This window comes from Falco peregrinus, chromosome 9 (genome assembly GCF_023634155.1).
Source record: "Falco peregrinus isolate bFalPer1 chromosome 9, bFalPer1.pri, whole genome shotgun sequence".
Lineage (NCBI taxonomy): Eukaryota > Metazoa > Chordata > Aves > Falconiformes > Falconidae > Falco > Falco peregrinus.
In genome coordinates, this window is record NC_073729.1 from 19,165,161 (window position 1) to 19,178,220 (window position 13,060).

General features: G+C 43.4%; 1 protein-coding gene across 6 annotated transcripts in view; it reads right to left on the minus strand.

Annotated features, from left to right (window-relative positions):
* ABTB2 (ankyrin repeat and BTB domain containing 2) overlaps nucleotides 1-13,060 on the minus strand; it is a 156,325-nt gene that overhangs the window by 13,570 nt on the left and 129,695 nt on the right. For all 6 annotated transcript variants that reach the window (XM_055813321.1, XM_055813323.1, XM_055813322.1 and 3 more), the window contains 4 exons: nucleotides 10,551-10,703; nucleotides 4,812-4,977; nucleotides 1,337-1,426; nucleotides 768-869 (listed from right to left, as the gene is read on the minus strand). In XM_055813321.1, the coding sequence (XP_055669296.1) occupies nucleotides 768-869; nucleotides 1,337-1,426; nucleotides 4,812-4,977; nucleotides 10,551-10,703 (511 nt within the window). The remainder of the gene's footprint in view (nucleotides 1-767; nucleotides 870-1,336; nucleotides 1,427-4,811; nucleotides 4,978-10,550; nucleotides 10,704-13,060) is intronic.

A 13,060-nucleotide genomic window follows, 5' to 3' on the forward strand; every position in this document is an offset into this window, starting at 1 on the left:
CAAACAAAAAAAAAAAATGAGCGTGTGCAGCCTCCATTTGCTTACTTTTTTCTTCTTCCCCACCCTTTCAGCAGAAGGGAAATTAAATTCACCAGCGATCGACTTATCTGCTGTGATCAGTTTTGAATTCCTCTTGACACTCGGGTAGGATTTTCAGGATTCCACCCCATCCTGCTGCCCTCTGCATTAATTCCACAGAAAAGGGAGCAGGGAGGATGCGAAAAGTTCAACTCCCAGGAGAGATTAAGTCTTGTTCATGCAATTCTCAAGGATTATAAAGGAAGTTACAGATGATTTGCTGCCATTAGAGCAGAAATATTAGAGCAGAAATCAGCATACACTGAATTTTTGCACATGTAAATTTATAAACCAATTAACATCTAATGTCAGGAAGCACCCTGATCAAGCAGTCTACCCATGACCACTCCACATGAAGCACTAGTTCATCTAATATCAAAGAAATTAATTGTGCAGTATTGTTCTGGAAGTGGTAAGCCTTGGACCAACACTGAAACTGAAGGAAAATAAGGAAACATACTGTGTTTTGTTATCAAGACCTTGCTAGAAATTATGTCATCAATTCACAGGTCCCCAAGAAAAGCATCGGTTATATTCTCCTTATTTTCGAACCATGCAGTTTTTCATGGGTTTTAGAGGGCTGCCACCACAAACTGCAGATGGAGCCCGTGCTGTGCCCCAGAAGCCTGACAGCCAGGGTGCTGCCCAGTGCTGGCAGAGATGCCTGACTGGGGATCTCCTCCGCTTACCTGAACCACAGAGATGTGCCCATGTAACACAGCAAAGGTGAGAGCAGTCCAGTGCCGGCTGTCGGGATGGACCGAAGGGTATCGTGGAGAGGTACTGGGAACCTGGGAGAAAGGATCCGGGTGGTTATTCACCACTGCAGCCTCTCTCTGTCTTAATCTTTAGACTTGTACATAACTGCCTTTTTTCTTCCTAAGTGACAACCCAAGGGAACAGTAACCTACACCACTCAGAGAACACTGCTAGCACTAGTCACTGTCCAGTCCCCTGGGCCTTTTTAATGGGCCTACTGGTTTCTCCTAGTGGCAGAACTTTCAGGAGGGGGGCCCCCTCACTCCCCCATGCCTATTAGGCTCGCCAATGCCAATCATAATTGGAGCCACTGAGTGTTCCAAGAGGTTTTGAAGGGTTTTTTCCCTCCTCCCAAATCCCTGAAGCAATGATTTCTGAAAGAAGCGCCTTGCTCAGAAGCTTCTGGTACTGAAGCATTCAGTTGCTAGGAGAGATTTCATAACTGCTCTTGTTAGTTTACAGATGAGCAATAACGGGGGTAGGATCCTCTGTTACTCACTGGTATATCTAAATTTGCTCCAGCATCTATCAGCATTTGGACCATGGCTTCATCTCCAGCAGCACAGGCGTACATTAGTGGGGTCATACCCTTCAGGGAGAAGAAGGAAAAAAAAAAGTTACCTTTCTATAACTATCACTGGTGAAACTGTCAGGCACAGTGAGTTTGAATCTTAACGTAAAGAAGAATGTTTGTGAAGGCGTGCCTGTGTGTAGGGACAGCACACGTACATGTTCAAGACATTTTGGTTTCTATGTAGAGTGGACACAATGCATTAGCACTGGAAAATGATGGGGACAAAACATCAGGGGAAAAGACTGCAGGAATACAGAAGGGATCACTGAAAATCCCTGCCACGTCTTGTCCACAATTCTGGAGCTTTCTCAAGGCTGCCAAAAAAAGAAATACCATTTCTTGGATCATTTGTAGCCATATGAACTGAAAGCAGAAAACAACACAAAGATACACAAGATTAATGTATTTGGCAACTTATCCCCATTGCTAAAATCCTATTTGCCACAATATTTCAGCATTTCAATCCCATAAATCTCTCTCTCTCTACTTAACCAGCAAACCATGACAGCTCAGAAATGAGTTATGAGTGAAATGAGTCTTACTTACAGAGTTCATTCCAGAAGTAGCCAAGGACAGAAAAGGAAGGGCCTAGTAAAATCCATTTCTGCTCACATCCTGCAGCTTCCCCCGCTTTGTTAGTGTGAGCATTTGAATTTTTCACAGGCAGCATCTCTGCTGCTCACTGTGTAGTAATACAGCTTCATCTTTAGAGAGGGACCTTATCGTAAGATACTGTATTATCTGTGTGATACATTATCTCTCACACAGAGCTGTTCTGATCTTGCATCTGCAAAGGCAACTTTTCCAAACAGCCACAATTCCAAGCTTCTTACATTTCAGGCAGTTACACATTTGCAAAGATGTTTTGGGGCCCGGCTGGTGTTGGGTGTTGGTTTTGGGGGGGGTGCTTGGGAGGATCCACTCTGATTGTAACAAGTAACCTTAACTGAGAATCCAAAACTCGGGCCTGCAGGCATAAGCCCATGTTTACTGCCCTGGCCAGGCTTCTAAAACTTGTACAGACTCACCTTACCTTACCTTGTTTGTTTTGTTTTGTTTGTTTTGTTTTGTTTTTAACTTTTTGTAACCAATTTTGCATTCGCTGCTTGTTCCCCAGTATGCAAAGGGAAGAAGAGATTGTTTTCCTGAACACCTCAAATCCTGTTTGAGAGTGCTGCCAGGTCCCTGCTAGAGGTGAATACAAGGTCCTGCTCCAAACTCGTGTTCCTGAAGGTACATTCCGAGTTCTCTCTCCAAACCAAAAATCTCTCCATACACATACATGCAGAGGTGGGCCTGGATGCACACCTCAGTGTTGCACGTGCTCCTGTTCAGGAAGTGGCCAAAGTCTGAACCTGGCTCTAAAGCCTGTATGTTAAATTAGTCCAACAGTGCTGACTATCGTAGGATTTGCAACAAAACTTTTGCTGTACTTGCCAGGTGACAGATGGTCACCCTTCTGCGATGCCTCGGAGGTGCCTGCCTACTGTGCAGTGTGTTAAGAAGACTCTCCCATGACCGAAAGAAATCCAGATATATGAACTCAGCTTACCAGGTGCAGCCTTAAATGTTCTATCCTACAACAGGACAGAGAGACCTGCTTTCTGTTGTCATGCCTAAGCCAGTTTTCCCAAGTTTGGGCATCTGGCTTTGGCTTGTTCCTTCATAGGAAAGGCACAACGAGCTAGCTGCAAAGTTCAGATTTGGTTTCCTATTCCAGCTACAGCAGAGCTCACTGCTAAAGCCTGGATTTAACTCTGGGATTGGTAGTGCAGTGGAGGACACTTTTGTAGCTGCAGAGCTGAGTTGCTCCAGAGTCACTTAAGTGGAGAATTTCAGAGCAACAGTGTCTCTCTCCAGGGGGAGCCTGTCTTGCCCTCCATGGGCAGTGCCAAAACACTGCTGTCAGATGTGGGAGCAGCATTCTGCAAAGACGACAGAGCCATCAGCACGCTACAATCCCCCTGTTCACAGTGTGATGACACTAGAGGATGACATCAATAGGATGACAATGAGACCATAAATAAGTGACAGCAGAAACTCCTCAAACTTTCCCAGTAAATTGCCTACAGAATGCTGAGTCTTTACGCACACAAAGGCCAAACGGCTCCCAGTTTGCTGGCTGGCTGAAGAGAGGTAAGAAACTCCCTGCAGTGAGAAGTGATGGTCTTGGCACCAGTGTCTTTGGTGTGAGGACAGTAATGTTCACAATGCAGAATAAGCTGCTTTGAGAGAAGAGGAGGCCTCAAGGCTACAGAAACAGGAACTGCAAAAACTTATGGGAAAAATAATACAGGAAGCGGCAGACCTCCATACTACGAATCTACCACCTTTGCTACTTCAATAAAGTCAATATCAAGGACACCTGCGATGGGATACCCCACTCCTGTGACCATGAAGCTCCTTGTACTGGCTATGTATATAAGGCAGCTACATACCTAGACAGAAGCTTGTGCAGAAGTAGTTTCTGCTCGTATTTGTGTATACATTCACACTTCCTTTAAAACAGCAGGATGGTGGAAAGTACCATGAAAGATGTGCCAGTTTCAGAATCTGGTCTGAAATGCTACTGCAGTAAAATGCTGTCTATGAGAAAACCTCTCTACTTGAATGCAAATCCTTCCTACTGCTAAATATCCTATTGTTTCTGCGATGTGACAGCTCATTCTTGTTGCTGTGACAGCTTTTTTTTTTTAATTAAAAGCTAATTCCATGCATTGAATGATGCCCCAGAGAATAGACTCTGCCGTGACTTGATGGGACTGACAGCAGAAGCAGCTAAAGACTCTCCAGACTACCAAATCCCTATGGTTCAATGTAGCTGAGCAGGGAATAGGTAAAAATGAAAAAAATAGATACATCAGCATGATGAAATTTGAGCAAAGCTAATAATGACTGATACCAGGTGCCAGGCTGTACTGAGAACACGTAACTCGCTTCGCAGAGGCAGCCTGAAAGCCATCAGGCAGGAACACCTTTTGGTCACTCATCCCTGACCCAGATGGATTTGGGCTGTTGAACCAGAAGCGAGTGTCGGTGGCAAACACCTCTTAGTTCTGACGTGGCCTCAGCATTAAGCCACCATCAGACCTTCCATCCGCAGCCACGTGTTAACCTGCCTTCCCTCAGTGCCTGAGCAGCCGTCCATGAACAGACCTACATTCCAGCTGGCAAACATTTAGCTCTGGGCTTTGGCTCACTTCTTGGGGGTGGCATGAGAGTGGGGTAGGTGCAGTTTGCAGGCTAATTTTTTTTGTGTTTTAAGGGATACATGTTTAAACTACAACAAAAGCTAGAATTAGAAAAGCCTTGGAGAGGCAACTAACACGACCTTGCGTATTGATTTGCCACATGCAATTTGTTCATGCAAAGAATGTATGTGTGTGGTTAGACAGCTTACCTGATCGTCCATGGTGTTAACCCCGTCAGGTCCCAGTGCATCAATTGCTTGGTTGATCAGATCTGTCCTTCCGCAGTTCAGCATTCGGAAACCCAGATCCTGCTGGAATTTTTCAGTAGCAGCCTTAGCATCCAGTCTCCGGAAGGAACTAAAGCAGCATTCAGGTCTGTGAAAGAGAAAATAATTTCTGGATTTTTTTTAATTTTTTTTTTCTTAGCTCCATCTCCTACAGAAGTCAGCCATATGAATTTTCATGGTTTTACCTACCATATACTTTCCCCACTGCATTATCATTTCTGAAAAATCTGGCTAACTTCACTCATACTGGAGATGCAAGTTTTAGCTCTTTAGAGACAGACAGTAAATTCATGTAAGCACTGAAGAAAAAATTTTCAAAAGGGGTCCAAGTAGAGAAACCTTATTGGTGCCCTCCTCCAAGGGAAAGGCAGAAAGAAGTCCTTATTCCTTGCCAAGAGTGGTATTTTCCACCCAGCCCCTCAGTACCAGGGTAGCTCTGGACCAGGCATTGCTTCCACTACATTTTATCCAGCAAAACGGGATCGGGGTGCAGGAGTATGCCTGTACCATAACGGACACCGAGCAACTGCAGTTACTGCAGCAGCAGTTACTGTGGTGGGATGGGGCTGTCACAGGCTGCAAACTCAGGTTTCCTTAGTTCTGCATCTCACAAACCCCCCCACCCAAACTCAGTTGTTTGAAATAATTAGCTGTATGTATTTCAAATACCATATTTGTATTTTCCTGCTTGTTATAGGATAGTCCATTAAACATAGGATAGTCCACAAACATACTGCAAAAAGGAGAAAGAGGTGGAAGGAAAGTCTGTATAATAGAGTACCAGTGTAGTTCTAGGATGAAACAATTACACTGTCTGTCTATTATTTTGAAATAAAAAGTATTATTTTGAAATAAAAAGTATTTCTGAAAGAAGATAATGATCCCTATTCTTAATAGATGATTAAAATAAATCATAATTAAAAAAAGACATTTGAAGACAGAATCAAATTTAGGTAGTGGAACATTCTCAACTCTTTTCCAACACCTCAACAGAAGGAAGTACGTTAACATCTCTATGAGGTGCTATTAAATCCTTATCCTTCAGATGACTATCAAACGACCTTTATCTCATTGGGAAGGAGCCCAGGGATTACTGCAAATCCTCTGGTTATCTGCTCGGAGACTTCTGAATTCCAAACCTGGAAGCGTATCTCCTTCACTGACGGAACATTGCCAAACTGGAGGTGTTTCCTATCTGGGCTGGGCATTGCCAGGGCCAGCCCTTTGATGTTATCTCAGGGTGGATGCCTTCTCTACTACTTGTCTGGTTTTCAAAACAGGCTCTTGTGCAAACTCTCAGTGAGTGAGATAGCAGCCTGCCAGCTTCCTTTGAAAAATGAGATCCTTCCAGCAAGGCTAACCTCTCTTCTGGAAACTTCGTATGGCCTGCCAGATAAGCAAAGCACTCATCACTTCACACAGAAGATTCAAGATGAATCTTATTCACGTTTTAATTCAGCTGGTCATTTTTTAATGCTTCTGAACTTGCCCTGACGGTGGATGACAAATGGTGAGCAGATGCTATAACAATACGCTGAGTTAACAAATATCCCTCCACAGCCTGGTGACCGGTCACACTGTACTGGGGAAACCAGCATCTCGCCACAGCTGCTTCCAGAAAGGAACTACATCAGGGTACAATTTGGGGAACACTCAGCAGGGAAGCAAAGGGGCAGTCTTGGAGTCACTAGCTCTTTGGGGATATGTCTGCAAATAAAATGTACCTCTGAGGCAGCCAAGTACATCAGAAGACAAGATCTCTGAAGCACCCAGATGTAAGATTAGGACACACGCAGTACAGAGCACAAGAGGACAGTAAGGTAAAAGGCTTACTGCTAGACATATGTAAATCCTAGAGCTAGGCTAGTAAATCAATAATCTCATTCTACTAAGGTAATTGGTAGAGTATCATGCTGCTACAATATTATGTAGAATAGGATGCAATGACTTTATATAATAATAATGAGTAGAAGAATAATCCTATGGAAAAAAAAAGTTAAAACAACATCATTTGAAATCCAGTGAACCTCAAAAAATAGAAGTTTTTCAAGGGATGGTACCTCTCTTTGCACATTGTTTCTGTGTTGCTAACAGACATGATTCTACCCAGTGCTATTTACAGGCACTGCTGGAGAGCAAGGGTGGTGGAGGCCAACTCACCCATGAGCCCTGCAGAGCGAACAGCAGAACAACACAGTTGCACAGAGCTGTCAAGAGAGACCCAGCAAAAAGGTGGGCTGCAGTTCTTGGTGCAGAGCTGCCAGGAGGCCAGTTCAGGCGGAAGAATTGCAAGTTGTAACTGTGAGCTTTTCTCCTGGGGGCCCTGCGGGCTCAGCCCATGCAAAAGTTACCCTGCACAGTGGCTGTTCTGTAGCAGTAGCTTGCCAGCACGCTCTTCTACGATGGATGCAAAATAGTTTTTTCTTTTGGAGTGTGATAAAAGTTAGTGCATCCTACAAGAGCTGGGGAGGGGGGGAGCTCACATACGCACAACTGCTGTGCAGCAGCTGTAACCGCAGCAGGTTTTTCATGTGTGAGTTGTTATTCTGGGGAGAAGAGAGAGAAACTCTCACACGCTTCCCAGAGTAAAGCCTGTGCTCCTGCAGCTGCCCAGACAGCAACCCCCATGTACACCCAGATGTGCCCAGGGGATAAACTGGAGAACTGATGGTGAACTGTTGGACCTGATGATCTTAAAGGTCTTTTCAAACCCAAATGGTTCTATGACTGAGAGATATTGGGAAGGCAGAGCCCAGAGAGCAGGAGAAGGGGTACGGCTGACTTCCTAGTTTGGGCAGGGATAGCTTGGAAAGGGAGCTGAAGCCTGGTGTGCTCTTTGGCTTTCATAAGCAGTAACTACTACTACCACTACTGGTAGTCAGCAATTTAAATTTGGCCTGCAGTGAGGTGAAAATAATCATAACAAAAAAAGCAGTGTGTGATAATAACTTGATATTAAAATTCCAACATTTATATTTAAGTAGGTGGAAGAGAAACACAGTTCTCTGCAATTTAGCATTTCCCCACTCATATTATCATTTAACCAGTAACTGGTGAGTACTCAAGAGGTTTTATAAATCGTCTGGCAAACGTAAACCGAGAACATCCTATTAGAAGGCTTCATCCACTGAGACACAAACAGTTGTTGCGGAAGACTATGCTGCCCAAGCAGTCGGAGAACAGATTTAGGGTGCTGTATTTCAGGTTATAGTAATTATATTTTGGTTCTACCGCACAACTTCTTTTTCAGGGATTTCAACATACCCTACCTGATGCATCACCACACAAGGAACTATCATTATATGACTTCTAGCCTATGCATCATGAGGAGAAGAGAGTTGCAATTTGCCTATAGTCACACAGCAAACCAGGGATAAATCTGGCTTCGGATCCAAGACTTCCTTTTCCACTAAGTGTGCCTGAATGGCTAGATACAAATGACTGCTTGAATGGATCATATAATGGGCGCTGGAAATGAGCCACTGCTCTCTCCTTTTTTTTCTTTTTTTTTCTTTTTTTTTCTGTCAGTTTAAATCTTTTGTGCAACAAAAAGACAATGCTCTTTCTCTTACACCACATATCACAGAACATCCTTAGATCTCTGAAAATAAAATTCAGTTGAGACAGTTCAGAACGAAGACCTGGTCAAGCTTAACTTTGATTTCTGTCCTCTAGTACAAAGATGTGTGTTACTTTAAAGCAGAGGTGATTTCACCTGCAGGGAATGCACACTGCACACGACCCTGTGGAGGAACAGTTTGGTGAGGTAAAAGGCGTGAAAGGATCTTAGTTTTCTTACAGAATCACCATTCTTTCTGTAATAACAACAAACTGGATAGAAACCTCTAACGTACTCTCCCTGGGCCAGTACTGCTAACCCTTAACAACCAGCAAGTGAATTATCTTATGCCTGAATATCACACATAGTGTGGCTGAGGCCCTTTATACCTGCTTTGCACTTCTATTTATTGCCTACGTTGTTCTGGACTTGCTGGATTTCCATCGAGACCTTCATTTCACAGCTGTATCATTGTGGCTTCAGCTGGAAGTTACCAAAATGAACCCCATTTTCACAGAGGCTGTTCCCAAGCGTTTCCTTTTAGCTCATTAGCTCACATCAGCAGCAAAACCAAACACCCAAATCCCTGCCCTCTTTTTTTTTTTTTTTTTTTTTTAAGGTATACAATCTATGAAGTAAGGGACTACCTGTGCTTTGGATATTAATGAGCATTAAAAAACAGTGCAAAGATAAGAGTGGGATGCCTTTGAAGCAGAAGGTTTGGATTCAGTTTTTGAAATCAGAAGTCTTTCTAAAGGAGAGAGTGAAAGAAAAACCATGAAGCTGACTGGAAGTACTTGCGATTAGGTTAGTCTTCTGCGGTACTGTTCATTAAAGAACTTCAAAGGTTTTGGCAAGCATTAGGCACATATGTAAAATTAGTTTAGCACATATAAAGTTGCCTATACTAGCACCTACCATCCCCACGTAAGCCAGAGTAGCCTGCACTTTGACACAGAGCACACGTACGCTGGCACAGAAAAGGGAGAAGAAAAGCGTTCCAGGAATAAATGTACAACTCCTGCTTTGTGGATGCCAAGTCCAGCTGCTCCTGTCCAGTCTGAAGCCAAGGAGTTTAACTAACTGCTAAGTATCACCTGCTTCACTTCACTTTTAAAAAGACTGGCACAGTCTCAGTCCGTCAGGTACACCGTCTCGGGAGAAAGGCAAAACTGAGAGCCGAGAGTAAGACTAGGAGTCAGCTGCAGCCGACGAAACATTCAGTCATCTAATTGCACCACCACACTCACCAACTAATTCAGCTTCGCATGAGGTTCTGTGGGTAGTAAGTACTACCCTTCAACTCGCACCTGGGGAGGCAGAGATGTACCAAAAAGCAAGAGCCTTTCTGGCTGCCAGAAGGAAAAGGTAAAAAGCAACAAAACCAGATCCAGCACTCCTGACTAAAGCCTCTTGTCCTTCTTATTGTTAATGAAAAATAATTTTCTAGGAGTAATGGTGTATTTTTATCTTTTCAGGTGATCATTTCATCACTCAAGAGCATAATAAAAGTAGTATTTATTGTAAGTGTTATTTATTGTATATTGTTAGTAGAATTTATTGTCCCGCCCACACATTTAACCCAAAGCGGTATGTGGGGCACAAAATTCACTCAACTCAAGAAAAAAGAATTTACCTTGTACTAAAGTTCAAGGTGTAACCCTAATATCAAAACCGGTGCTAGTGACAGCAACTTGAAGGACTACAAACCTGAATAAAATACCTATGATGTGCTGATGAACCAAGCTAATTAGAAATCCCTGCTCAATATATATGTGAGGGGAAGATTTTAAAAGGTACTGATAATTTTCATCAAGAAATCTCAAAAAGCAAAGAAAAATCTTGTAATTAAGGCTGAGGCACAAAAATCCAAATATTTTCATTTCAATCCTCTGTCTCATTCAACAGTTTTGGCAAGATAAAATCTTTCTACTCCAGCTGCAGTGTTTGGCCACAGTTTCCCTACCTCCTGGACTACTAAAAGGTTAAACATATATTGCCTCTGTAGCATCTTGAGATCTGGATTCTGTGAAATATAACTAAGGACAATATTGTATGAACTTCTAATTACTTTAGCTGCTTATAAAGCTTAGTCCACGTACTTTAGCTGCCGGGGCTCGCAGTCCAGTCCAGGTAGGAGCAGTCTGGCTGTCTGCCTGATGTCATCACTGTCCACAGTCAAACTGCGCCGGTGCTCAGCATAGGTGATAGCCACTCTCATCCACTCCATCAGCGGTGGCAAAAGCATGAAGGGTCTGTGTAAACAAGGAGGAAAAAATCCATCGTGGTTAACACTGGCCTGCTATCTTGTACCGCAATGCAAAAGCAGGTTTAATTGCTTCCTGGGCATGCTTAGAGGCTTGGCACAGATAAAACCCACCTGCAGAGGCAAACTGTGTCTGTGCTCAGCAAGACTGGTGGGTCACAGCAGGTGGAAGGAACTGGAACTGCTCAGCCTTAGTTATCTGAACTCCTTCTTACCCAAAATGGGGTCATGCCAGGACATGCTGGTTTCATGCAATCCATTTCACCCTGTGGGAAATGGGGCCAGGCTGATATAAGGGACCTATTTGCACTATTATTAGTTGTACGTCAGTCCCCCCTAGCTCAAGTGGCCAACGCTTGGGTTTCCATTAGAAGGGCTCGCTTCCCAGGGGTGCAGCTTATGTAAGAATTGCGTCTGTTGTTCCTTACCTACAGGCTGCTCCACTGCTCCCTTAGTAACACTGAAAATATCCTTGATTGTTCTAATCTTCAGTTAAACCAAGCTAACTCGGTGCTACCTCCACTGCTCTTTATGTTACACTATCCCTATTCGACAGCTTTTTCACATCCTACACTTCTTAACACACGGAGCTCAGGCCTCCGTTTTTGCACAACTAACCCTCTAGACCTCAAGAGAACTGATGCATATTTTAATGTGAACCGTTTTTCTGGGGAGGAACGAGTAGAATCAAAGAGATAACTAACATGGAGACATCTCTGTGCAAGAATAAATGTACAACATTACTTGAATTGTAAGCAATTTGTGGAAAAGCAATCTATCTGTTCCTAATTTGTACAGCATCCAACACAGTGAGGTTTTACTTGATATGAAGGGTTGCAAGGCAATAAAGGAATACAAATAAGGTAATAACAGCAACAACAGCCATTTTGGACCCACTTATGAAAAGCCCCCCCCTTACTCCTGCTATAAGAATGAACACAGTATTGAGATTACACACTAAAATATGGGTACCATAATACTCTCATACATCTCATCCATCCTCTCAATATATAGCCAGGCTGATCTATTATTTGCTTGATTTTTTTCCCCAAGGATACCCTGCCACCCTGGTGGAAGGCTCAGAAGTGCCAGCTGTAATGGAAAACACCTTTCCCATCTCCAGTAACAAATTTATTAATGCTGGAAAAAAAGCCCTTTTCATATAAGCATTCAAAAGAAAATAACTCAGGGGAGAAGGGACCAATTCCTTTACAAAGTTCAGAGAAAAAAAGATACATCCCAGGAAATATAAATGATTTTGGCATTAATGAAAGCAGCTAAACCCATGAAAGGCATTTTCAAAGCTGTGCATGTATGTGTCTGCACACATATGCGAGCACAGTAAGAGTAAGCAGCACCAATCCCGTTAGAATCCATTTATCAATAATGGGATTTGCAAGCTGAACTACCTCTGTATGACTTTGAACATCCTTCAGGGTGGAATAACTCCACTCTGTAAAGTATGTGCCATCTGTTTCCATTTTGCCGGTTGCAAGGTGCACTCTAAAATGCTGCCATTATCTCATTACAAACACATGCACTATTTTTTCCCTCTGGTCTTTCTCTTCTTCTGAGTAGTGAAGCATCTACAGAACCAGAGGTCCTTTTAAGCATCTGATCAACCCTGGATTGCCAATGCAAGCCTGTTTTAACAGGACGTCTACTTATTCCTTTTACCAGTTTACTTCTATGTCAAACAATCAAAATATCAGGGCTGCTATGTTCATCACTTTGAAAACCACCCAGCACCTCACCAGTCAAAAGACTTTCTGGAAGTCCAGCTTGAATCCCCCCACCTGCTCAGGCTTTCTAACTTGTCCCGGACACAAGGGATGAGATGAATCACTCTGGCACAGCCGATTCAGAGGTGACTGGCTTCCCTAAGGGAAAAGCAGCAATCACCAGGCATTTGGGAGATGCCTTTCAGCAGTCTGCTCCAGAGAACTTCAACCCTTATCCGGCCTGCAAAAGAGGTATTTCACCTTTTCAATTCAGGCACTTAAGGGAGGAGCCTAAATTAATTATCTAGACTTTCTAGGTACTCAGCAGAGCCTCTAGCGAAGGATTCAAAGCTTCCAAGACATGGTGAGGACAGAGAGGTAGGCTGGGTAGGCTAAAAGCACCAGAATTAAATATTCAAAGTTAGATGGGTTGAACAGCTCTGGAGCAACAGAAAAGCTCATCTTAGAAGTGATTATATCTACCACCTTTAGTGGTAGATAAGCTATTTAGGCCACATCGCAGCTTCCCTGACACTTTCACGGTGGGAACGCTGCTGGACAGAGAATCATGTCAATCCAGTACACTCCTGATCATCTTATGAGGTAACGAGCCAAACCTTGGTAA